Below are 12,313 nucleotides of genomic sequence, written 5' to 3' on the forward strand. Positions count from 1 at the left end.
ATGGATATCACTGTTATAGGGGAATGGTACATATGGTAGCTATCACTGTTATATGGAAGCTCTATGTATTATTACAGGAGCAGCAATGTGATGTTGTAAAGATCCTATTGACATGCTGCCAAAAAAAGGCAGCATACCTGCACAAATATCTGATTATAAAATCTTTAGCATGTCCACTTTTGTTGTGGATTGTTTATGGAGTTTAACCATAACTGGGGTATTCCACTCACAAATAACTCATCTGGTGTCCTATGTCAAATGCCCAGCTGAGCAATCTGGACTCCAACTCCGAGGCAAACTCGTCTCCGCCAGTGATTGGTGAGTGGGCTGTCATCCCCAGATGAGTCCAACTCTGATGTAGAGGAGGGATGGCTCAGCTGGAAATCCTAAGATGACGTAGAACACCGGGGAATCGTGGGAAGGTAAGAATAGGCTGTTTATGGTTTCCCCATGGGCAGCAAAATATGAAAAGTTAATTTTGAGCAGAATACCCTTTTATCTTCAGAAGGAATGTCACATAATGCAATAAATCCACAAGCACAAATTTAAGGAAAATAAATAAAAAAAACTGAAAAAAAATTGTCTGGTTTATTATGAAATATGAGCTCATGGGCTCCGATTTATTTTATATTCTACAATTTTTTTAAAATTTTTTTTACTTTCAAATGTACTTGCAACTGCTGCAGAGACAAGTCACATTGTTTTCCGTAATTCAAGAAAATGTTCTCCACTTGCTTTGAATAAAGTCAATCTCTTCAGGTTACAAATGCTGTATAGTTATACTACTTCTTGTTACCAACAGATGGCAGTATAGTACTTAATTTTCCGTTATACAGAAATGTAACTGTTCACTTAGACAATAATTGAGCAAAATTTGCTCATTTGAGAGTTGGTGCTCACAGTGTAAGTACTGTATAATGCTCAAAAGATGGAGAGAAACTACAAAAATGATGACTTAAGAGATCACTGTCCTGCAGCTTAATTATAGGTCCATGGGGACGCTAAATGAATTTGATTGACAGCTTAACAGTAAAACCCCAAATCAATCAAAACTTTTGATATGTCCTGGGGACAGGTCAAAAGTTTTGTTCAAATGACAGACACTAAGTGTATGTCCTCACTAAGGGTGGGTTCACACTGAGGAATTCTCACGGATTTTCAGGCAGATTCCGCGTCAAAATGTGCACGGAACCCATAAAGAATGAACATTGTGAATGTACATTGGCTTTAATGGGCTATCCGCTTATTTGTTCACACAGAATTTCCGCGCTGAAAATTCTGCCGCAGATCCGCTTTCTGCCTGAAGAATTGACATGTCAATTCTTTGGGCGGATTCCGCTAGAGGAATCCTATAGAAGTCAATGGGGCTTTAATTCTGCTTGAAATTCCACTTACATTCCGCTTGAATTCCGCTCAAATTCTGCCAGAGCTGAATAGGCAAGAAATTTCAAGCAGAAAACTTTCCTCTACAATTCCTTGAGAATTCCTCAGTGTGAACCCACCCTAAGAGTGAAATGGGAGCACATGTGAACGAGCGTCGGAATCCACAGCAAGTTATCCGCGAGAATTCTTTAGCATGGAAATACCCTCATAGGCCACAGTTCCTTCCTGTCAGGCTATAGCCCTTTCCATTTATAAAATAATCCATGTGCCTTGTGACAGGAGTCTAAAACCCAACAGCAAGGTCCCAGGATGCAAACGCCATAGGTAGTCATAGACCTGAAGAAACAAGATGTGAGACATTTTAGGTAAACAGAATTTTATTGATCAGGATGCAAGATCTTTGGACTACCTGTGTTCGGCCGATTAGTGTAGCAGAATCATATCCATTTTCATGGACTGGAATGTCTGGAGTCAAATAATGAGATATTCACGATAGCCTTTAAAACAAAAAAAAAAACCAAAACATTCTGTTCTGTAACTTTACCTTTTCCCACCACATTAGGCAGTGGCAATCCTATTGGGAAGTGAACCATTGTTGTAGTTTTGCAACAGCTGGAGGTCCACAGTTTGACATCTGAAACACTGTTGCAACAAGCACAAGCAGTTTTCTATGTTTGAAGGGTACCGATCAATACAAACCTGACATGTCATAGCTACATGTCAGAGGTTTGTTTAAATGGTCAGGGTCCGGGTGCTCAGAAACCCACCGACTGTTTAAACAAAGGGGCAGATTTGCACAGCATCACACTCTCTGCCTCTTCATCTTCATACAACCCCTGGCAAAAAGTATGGAATCACCAGTCTTGGATGAGCACTCATTCAGACATTTCATGCTGTAAAACAAACTCCGATCAAAAACATGATACAATATTATAAGGTCATTCCAAAGTGCAACTTGTTGGCTTTCAGGAACACTCAAAGAAATGAAGAGAAAACATTGTGGAAGTTAGTGAATGATACTTTTATTGACCAAGCACAGGGAAATAAATATGGAATCACTCAATTCTGAGGAAAAAAGTGTGGAATCATGAAAAACACAAACAAAAGACCATTCAAAATACATCACTAGTATTTAGTTGCACCACCTTTGGCTTTTATTACAGCTTTCAGTCTTTGAGGCATGGACTTGATGAGTGACAAACAGTATTCTGCATCAATTTGGTGCCAACTCTCTTTTATAGCAGTTGCCAGATCAGCTTTGCAGGTTGGAGCCTTCTTGTGGACCATTTTTTTTTAATCTCCACCACAGGTTTTCAATTGGGTTGAGATCTGGACTATTTGCAGGCCATGACATCGACTGAATGTGTCTTCAAGGAATGCCTTCACTGTTTTTGCCCTATGGCACGATGCATTGTCATCTTGGAAAATTATTTCATCATCTCCAAACATCTGTTCAATTGAAGGGATGAGAAAACTGTCCAAAATGTCAATGTAAACTTGTGCATTGATGGAAGAATTAACCACAGTCATCTCCCCAGTGCCTTTGCCTGACATGCAGCCCCATATCATCAAGGACTGTGGAAATTTGGTTGTTTTCTTCAGGCAGGCCTCTTCATAAATCTCACTGGAACGGCACCAAACAAAAGTTCCAGCATCATCACCTTGTCCAATGCAGATTCTTGACTCATCACTGAAGACAACTTTCATCCAGTCATCCACAGTCCATGATTGCCTCTCCTTATCCCATTGGAGTCTTGTTATTTTGTGTTTAGGTGACAATGCTGGTTTTCGTTTAGCTTTCCTGTATAGAAATCCCATCTCCTTTAGGCGATTTCTTACGGTTCGGTCACATACATTGACTCCAGCTTCCTCCCATTTGTGCTTCATCTGTTTAGTTGTACTTTTTCGGTTTTCAAGACAAATGGCAAGGGAAAGGAAATAGACTGGGTGTGTCTTTATTTCCCTGTACTTGGTCAATAAAAGTATCATTCACTACCTTCCACAATGTTTTCTCTTCATTTCTTTGAGTGTTCCTGAAAGCCAACAAGTTGCACTTTGGAATGACCTTAATATTGTATCATGTTTTTGATCTGAGTTTGTTTTACAGCATGAAATGTCCGAATGAGTGCTCATCCAAGACTGGTGATTCCATACTTTTTGCCAGGGGTTGTAGCAGTGGACAGAATTATGCATTGTATGGTCAGCTCTCCTGTCTTCACCAAAACCTCTGTAACCACGCAGTGACATTATACTGACTGAATTGTTGCATAACACAGAGCACTCTCTGCTAGTAATCTGCATAGGCTAATTATATTAACTGTAGGAATTGTGAACCCACGCTCGGCCGCGTGCAGGATCCGTGCACCCACCCATCCCCCTCCAACATCCAGGGAGCCTGTTGTCTGCCATTTCCAGGTGAGCTGATCCACTCCTCCACAACCTTCTGCATAATTATATTAACTTTCGCTACTTATATTATCAGCCCTCAGTTGATATAAAACCTACATGATGAAAAAGTGTATTTTCTTGTGTGAGCATGTGGGATGTCCTGTGTTTGGTATCTTTTTTTTTCCTTTTTTTAAACAGATAAAATATTAAGTATCAGCATGGAGGGATCATGGATCAAAGTTTGGCCATATGTATAAAGTAGATTTAACCCCTTAACGACACAGGGCGTATATTTACACCCTGTGGCCGCCTCGGGGAGTTCAGAGAAGGGCAACCCCGCTCTGAACTGCTGCGGTCCTGGGTGCCGCCAGGGTCAGCACCGTTTTTGTCGCATCAAATCCAGAAAAATTGTAATAAAAAGCGCTCAAAAAGTCGCATATGCGCAGTCAAGGTTATTGCGCAGGTAATAATAAAAAGAACACATCATGGTGCAAAAAAATGACACCTCACACAGCCCCATAGACTAAAGGATAAAAGCGCTATAAGCCTGGGAATGGAGCGATTTTTAGGAGCATATATTTGATAACAATGGTTTGAATTTTTTACAAGCCATCTCATAATATAAAAGTTGTACATGTTACATATCGTTTTAATCGTAACGACTTGATGAAGCTATATAAAAAGTCAGTTTTACCCCAGGGCGAACGGTGCAAAAACAAATACAATTTCACCACACATTGAATTTCTTTCTGGTTTCGCAGTGTACTTTATAAAAAAAATTCAATCTGTCATTGCAAAGTACAATTAGTGGCTTAAAAAATAAGGGCTCATGTGGGTTTCTATGTGAAAAAATGCAAGTGCTATGGCCTTTTAAACAAAAGGAGGAAAAAAAAAACAAAGTGCAAAAATGCAAGTTGGCTCTGTCCTTAAGGGGTTAAACATAGGGGGAAAAAAAGGGTGGGGGTTGATTTATGAAATGGTGTGAAATATCCACTAGTGTAAACTTCCCACAGCAACCAATCACAGCTCTGCTTTCCTTTCACTAGAACTGAAAGCTGAGCTGTGATTGGTTGCTGTAGGCAGTTTATACCATTGTATATATTTTATACCCTTTGATAAATCTGGGCCAAAGAGTACATTGCAAAACTGCTTGCAATCAGAACCCCTACTGATTTCTTAAAAAAAATAAAATACAATTTTGTGATCGATACGCTTTAATATACCTTATACCTCAGGCCATGTAACTATTACCTAACCAGTTTATTAGGGGCAATACTGAGCATTGGTTTAGAGCAGTGCTTCTCAAACTGTGAGGCAGGCCTCACCAGTGAGGCGCCCCCTAGTTGATGGTGAGGCCCAGCTGAGGAGCCCGTTTTCACAGTCCTTTTGCGGTTTGCAAAAATCTCCATTTTAGTAACATTATTAATTTATTTTGTGCTTGCTTTATTAGTATATAGAGCTTGGGAAATGTGTGAAGCTAGCCCTAGCATTATTTTCAGCTTTTAAATGGACTTTCACCACAGATAGTGAGGCCCATGCACCCTCTTGGTCAGTCTGGTGAGGCCCAGGCATTGCCTTGGTCTGTTGGGTGAGGCTTCAGTAGAAAAAGTTTGAGAAGTGCTGGTTTAGAGCACACAATATTTGCCATTATTACCTGACATGGGGAATTACATGGGTAAATCCTCCTAAGAAAAGGTGCCCGAAAATTGGTATTTTATGGGCACTGCCATCCTCTGTTTGTCCCGGAAATTTAATAATTGGTATAATTGAAGTATGGAGGGACAGTGAAAAAAGTCAGTGCAGACCGGGTCAGATAGGGAAACACCCTGTTGACAAGAAGGAATTATAATACCTAGTTGTCCATTTATTAATGTCTAGGAGAGAAATTGAACAATGCAGAGAAAAAGAATACCTGAAATAATCTCCAGATATCATATGGAATGTGTAAAAAATTTTTCTTGGACATGTCAAAAAAGATGTCAGGCCCCCTTAGGCTGGGTTCACACTGTGTTTTTGATTTTTTCATCTGTTCATTTAAAAAAACGAATGCATTTGTGTGAATCCGTTTTTCCACTGACTTCCATTATTAAAAAAAAAAAAAAAGAAAAAAAAAAAAAAAGAACAGAGCAAAACGGATGCGTTTTTTTAATGGACACAAAAACGTCAATGGAAAAACAGATCAAAATGGATGCACACAAATGCATTAGCTGTTTTTTTTTTTTTCATTCGTTTAAAAAAAAAAAAAAAAATCGCCGCGCGGCCCCGCTTTGAAGTGCTAATGAGGACATATGACGTACTGGTACGTCATATGTCCTTAAGAGGTTAGTGTGTCACTGTTGTGAATTTTTTTTTTTTTTTGCAGAAATCAATAGTACAGGTGATTTTAAGAAACTTTGTCATTGGGTTTATTATCCGAAAAATGCAATTTTATCATGAAAAAGCAGTTTGAAACTCTGTCTTCATTGTTCTCCTATGGACCGAAACAGGACAACAAAGCGTTAATCTACAAATACCTCACCTGTTATCTCCTCTGACAGTCACCACTGACCTCTCTGAGCTCTGATTACAGCTGTCACCCAGCTCTGTGCCTGTAATCCTCTGTTATCTGCTTTCTGCTGCCGGCTAACTCCCTCCTCCCTTCTCCCCCCTCCCCTCTCCCTAGAATAGACTGGGTACGTCTGATGCAACAAGTCACAATTTCCTGATTTTTTGCAGTGGATGGAAAAGAGAAGGGAGGGGGTGACCTGGGAAAAGGCTTTTTAAATGCAGATAATGGCATATTTGGCTAATAAACCCAATTACAAAGTTTCTTAAAATCGCCTGGGCTATTGATTTCTGCAAAAAAAAAAAAAAAGAAGAAAAATTGACAGCGACTCTTTAATAAATGAAAGGAATCCTATTCCAAATGTAAATGCTATTTTTCTAATACACATAATGTGCCAGAGAACCTATGCAAAAGAAGTGATAAAAAAAAAAAAAAAAAGGTTCTTCTGAAATATATACTTCTATATAAATGACATGCAATGCAGAACTATCTACAGTCTGATTAGTGCATAGCATATATGAAGACACCAGACACACATTTCGGATACAAAAATGACAATTTATGGAAAAATAATAGTCTTTGATGTTATAATTTAAGGAAAAAAAATTAAGTAAAAACAGTGCTGAACATCTGAAAACATTTTAAATAAAAACTATTAACCCCTTTAGTGGCCATGCAGAGCCTTCAACTGTGAGACAGGCTAAAGGCCAATGTACAATTTTGGTAATGGTTTTTCGGGCATAGTTTCCTATACACATGATACATGGCATCAAGAACAGTGCTGGCTAAAAAGAAAAAAAAAAGTAATAAATGATTATATTGAGGACAGTACTTTAAAATATATATTATATTATATACAATTTTTTTCTACAATAATCCTGTAAAACAGCCATGTTAGGAGATCCTTTAAAATGTATTCATATTAAAGGGTAAATCCAGCAACAACTGTTAATCATAATAATATATATTATACAATAGTTTATTATCTTGTATTTGCTGGTCTTTTTTTCTGATCATTGCTATGGACAACCTATAATAAGCGTATGGTAAGCCTAACTTCACTATATATCAAGACTGGGTTTATACTATCATTTGTGCCTCGGAGTCATGGATATGTCGGGAAAACGTCAAAATGACATGCCAATGCACCCCTGCTGACAGGCACTGGCCCCATTCATTTCAATAGCCTGAGCATACTCCGCTTATGACTAGGTATTAGCAGAGTGTATCCATCTTCTATCTTGAACTGAATTGCTGCAATCCAAGCCAAAGCTCTGGTACTCTTGGACATAGTTCCCAGCTGAATGCTCTCAGGCACATTTCGGCATGTCATTTTGACACGTGCTTTAGAGGCACAAACTGCTTGGTGAAAGAGCCACAAAAGAAAATTTTAGAGGGATTCAAGAAGTCGGTGGAGATGTACTGGTTCAGTGGAATCCGTGCTAATGCGACTGTAGTCCCTGGTGCGATTCTTTATCAAACCTATAATCTCTATGAAGGGTAAAAGAGTTTTTTGCACATTTACCATTGATAATCTTCCTGTGGGTCGGCCATCAATGTTAAATGCCCAGAAAGCCCCCTGTAAGGGGGTTATTCCAAGTTTTCAGACCTTTAGCTGTTGGCTACCCAGGCATAATGGGAATTGTAACAGCTGGAGGGCTATCCTCAGGGGACTGCCCAAGATGGAGCACAGGGCTCAGCTCCTCTATGCAGTCCCATAGTGAGAGAACAGAGTGGCAGCTGAGCATGCATGCTTCCACTCCATTCTCTCAGGGGACAAGGAAACCCCCCCACCGATCAAGGGCTGAAATGCTGTAGATGTGTTGCAGTTTTACCCTAACAACTTAAATAGTAAGTAAAAAAAAAAAAATTCTGCAGGAATAACATAATGGGGAAATCTACTAACTCTCCTAAAATTTAGATAGCAGCCACCACAGCGGTGAAAAACATAGTGAAAATTAACAATAGACATTTCCATACTCGTGATATATCTTGGGATAAGACTGTGATTTTGTTTTCCCTGCAAATTTAGAACCTTACTAAGACAATGCCATACTATGCAGGAGGTGTGAGTGCATATACTGGTGCTCATGTGAGATATTCCTTATGTTACTAAAATGTTTCGGTGTATAATGTCCCGTGCACAAAAATAAAGCGTTGTGTGTCAATCTGTACTGTCTATCCCCTGTACGTGCCCAACAAAAACAGTGACCAGTAAATGTATATAGCAGCTGATAAAGTGATTCTTCACAAGGCCGACTTCTAATGTGAAACCTCTAAGCAGCCTAATGTTCATAAACAAGGCACATGTTCTTTCTTCTAGATATACTGGCACAAGTAAGGAGAGGTCCACCCCATTTCCATGCTGCAGCCCTCTCCTTCTGATTATTTACTGGGATATCTGGTGTCACTCAGTGTTGAAGCTTGAGCAGATAAAAGACGGCACTGGAAGACTGGGCAACTAATACATGACTTGTTATGATCCTGTGCTTTTAGAGTTAAATCAAAAAGTTAAATCCCTTCCAGAAACATTGTTTGCGGTTGATTTTTAACAATATATATAGTAACACATTGGGGGTTATTGTCAAGCAGATGGCCTTTTAACCCATTTGTTGCCAGTCAGCCTTGGCATGCAATGGATTAATGCAATCAGGATAGCACCATTGCCAGAAGTGGGTGATCTGGACACAATGTTGGCAGCAGTCACACCATGGTGGGAACAGAAGACGCTCCAAAAGGCTCAGCCTGCGAGCATACAAGTCCGACAGCAAAACTGGATGAATAGCTTCCGTTCACAGAGCTTGCTGGACTTCACCATCTCGCAGAACATTTCGTCAGCTGATATATAGGGAGATAAAAAATATATATATATTAGCATCATGCTAACAAGGTATTAGTAATAATTTGTTCAAAATTTACTCTACATTTGGTATTGTATAGCAGGTGTTGGTTGTAGTAAGTGTTACAAGAGCCATAGCAGAAAGGGGTAGTCCCATCTGGTACATTTATAGCATATCCACAGAACATGGCATAAATGTTAGAAGTGGAGCCTGCAGCAATCCATCAGGAGGGCCCCAGTCTGGTCGCAGCTGCCAGAGGTGGCTGGAAAACCTGAGAACACCCGAGTGGGCAGTTTTATGCCCTTTATGTAAGTGACAGCAATTGATGGCAGAGCAAGATAAGGCAAGTAGGTTTTTTTTTTTTTTTTTTTTTACATTTTACATCAGCCTATCTATAAATCTTTGCAAAAGGTTCTTCATCCAACTCCCGATGGGACTACCCCTTTAGAGAAAAGTCCATATTTAATCTTGTTAAAAAAATCCTTTAGTAATTAGAATATTCTCATTGTAACATACAGAGCTAGTGAGTATTGGATCTACATAGCAGTTAGACTGACTCCCATTAGGGAGAGGGACTGATGGAAATAGGGGTAACCTCCATACAATGTTGCAAAGCAACGGAAAAAAAGAGACTACCCAGTAAGCAGACCACACTAGCAGTGTGAACAAATGCTGAATCATTGGTGCTGCCCTCTGCTGTCATCAGCACATCCCCTATTACATGGGGAGATGTGTGGCTGACTGCCAATATGACAATAAGTCAATGTAAATAGAGTGATTGCAGGTTCATTGGTTATCACTGGCCCTAATACACAGACTGTATCAGCCTGTTCTGAAGGCCGGGGATGTTCTGGGGCAAAAGAGTGCCGACTTGTCAGCCAAGCGCTTGCTGCTCCCGTTTGCTGCCTGTGCTATTACATGCACAGCCAGTGTATAGCAGCGGGAGGGGCGGCCTGAGCGATCCTTAGATCGCTCAGGTGGCCCATTGAAGTCAGTGACTGCTACCACTGCTATTACATGGAGCTACACACAGCAGACCACCCCTGCACAAATAGGTATGTCGGCTTATCGTCACTTCAATATGTGCTATTCCACTAAGTAATTATCAGTGCCCACTTGACAAATAACATTTGCATATGAGCACATGCTGCTGTAAATTTCCCTTTGCCCTTGGTTAGATGAGTCACATCTTCATCAATGTAGTAATAAAGCAGGCAAGTACTTGTATCATCTTTATCATGACGTAGGACTTCCTACTCACCATTGTTACAGGTGTGATTGGTAACACATGACCCGCTAAGTAGGCTATATCCCTCCTTGCACTTTACACAATTTTTCCCAGTGGCTTCACAGATCAAGCAATTCTCTTCACACCTAGATAGGAAATACATGGATACACTGAGCAGATTATCAAGCACAAAAGAATCTCAAGAAAGGACAAGTACTTTGTATAAAAGGTAATGTCACATCTAAATGAGTTACAACAGTTCAGGGATCAAGACAAATAATAATGGCGCTGACCCACAGTGACCAGCTGATCCACTTTTAGCACGTCAGATGCATTTATAAGACTGGGTTCACATTTAGTGCACCTAGTAAATCAGAATTATACGCTGATGTCTTGTCAAAATGAAACGCTGACATATACTATGGGATATAGGTGGAAGCCCAGTTCTGTTTAAATTGCCCCAAGGTAGTAAACTAATGACTATGTTTGAGCAATTTTCCACACATACATTTGGTGGTGGTCAAAAGCATGGTCTATGCAAAGAAGGGGTCCGTGGAGCCTCAGTTGCGAGTCTCAAAACACGGGATTAGCCAGATATCCCTCTCTCCAGAGAAGGAAGCCTGTTGCCAAGGGGTGTCTTCTAGTGGGGAGAGCACCAAACCACCCTGATACGTAGTCCCTCAGGTCCTCGCTCTGTTGAGAGCATTGGGACCCAAATAGGTAAACACCAGGGTGGCCCCTGTAAGTCAAAGTCTAACTCTGTTGCGAGTGTAACAACATAACAAAAGGGTTACCAAGGCTAGGCATCCATCCACAGACAGCTGTTTCGGAGTATTTGCCCCTTGTCAGTGTGGAGCAAGATTCTGGCTATCAGGGGCAATGAAAAATAGACCAACAAAACACACCAATCACTGAACTCAAGGAGAACAGTAAAAAAAAATCAATGGAGTACTCATTTAAGAGTCTCCACTGATTGCCCCCTACAATATTTGGATATTCAAAGAAGGGGTCCATGGAGCTTCAGTTGCAAGTTTCAAAACAAGGGATTAGCCAGATATCCCTCTCTCCAGAGAAGAAAGCCTGTTACCAAGGGGTGCCTCCTAGTGGGGAAAGCACCAAACCACCTTGATATGTAGTCCCTCAGGTCCTCGCTCTGTTGCATGGTCTGCCACAGTATACAGTCCTGCCACATAAACATATACATATAATACCTGACTACCTACAGCAAAATTTGCATAAAGTGGGAACTCTGAGTATGCGTGGCATACATTGGCATAACTTTTTGACAGATTGCCAACCTATAATGAACCGTGTAAACATAGTGTGACCCCAGCCTGAGACTAATATTTTTCTACATAAGTGTATACCATCCATACCTTCTGCAGACTTTATGTGGCAGCCCAGGCACCTCCTCAGAATAAAAGCCAGGACTGCAGGTTTGGACACAACGCCAGTCATGTAGATGGAACTCCTTGGCACACTGAGTGCATTGATCTTTCCCAGTTCCTGACAACCAGAAAACACAATTGTGGTGGGTATAAACATCAGTGCAGGTGTTGCTATAGCAGAGCTAGCTTATCTTTTTATTTGTACATACAACTTTTTCCCCAATGTCTTCCCATCCTGCGCTTTACTTTTCGCACAGGGTATCAGTACACCAATGATAATGCACCAACAACATTTCCTAAAACTACAGTTCATGTTTTTATCCCCCAAGACAAACTAACCAGAGACTAGCATCTCTAGTCAGCAAATCTCCTACTCATGTCCTGATGCATCTTCTGAAGTTAGCCTTAAAGGGAACCAATCAGCCTAAAACAAAAAACAAACAAAAAAAACAAACAAAAAAAAGAGCTTAAAAAGCTAGACTGTCAGCTCTTTGTGGGATCATTCTTGTAATGGGGAGGAGGCAGAAAGACGCGCAGTAGC

General features: G+C 40.4%; 1 protein-coding gene across 3 annotated transcripts in view; it reads right to left on the reverse strand.

The window, feature by feature from the left end:
• Positions 1-6,853: 6,853 nt before the first annotated feature.
• PCSK6 (proprotein convertase subtilisin/kexin type 6) overlaps positions 6,854-12,313 on the reverse strand; it is a 319,024-nt gene continuing 313,564 nt past the window's right edge. For all 3 annotated transcript variants that reach the window (XM_069985423.1, XM_069985426.1, XM_069985416.1), the window contains 3 exons: positions 11,761-11,890; positions 10,418-10,530; positions 6,854-9,154 (listed from right to left, as the gene is read on the reverse strand). In XM_069985423.1, the coding sequence (XP_069841524.1) occupies positions 9,057-9,154; positions 10,418-10,530; positions 11,761-11,890 (341 nt within the window). In that variant the 3' untranslated portion in view covers positions 6,854-9,056. The remainder of the gene's footprint in view (positions 9,155-10,417; positions 10,531-11,760; positions 11,891-12,313) is intronic.

Source organism: Dendropsophus ebraccatus, chromosome 1 (assembly GCF_027789765.1).
Source record: "Dendropsophus ebraccatus isolate aDenEbr1 chromosome 1, aDenEbr1.pat, whole genome shotgun sequence".
Taxonomy (NCBI): Eukaryota; Metazoa; Chordata; class Amphibia; order Anura; family Hylidae; genus Dendropsophus; species Dendropsophus ebraccatus.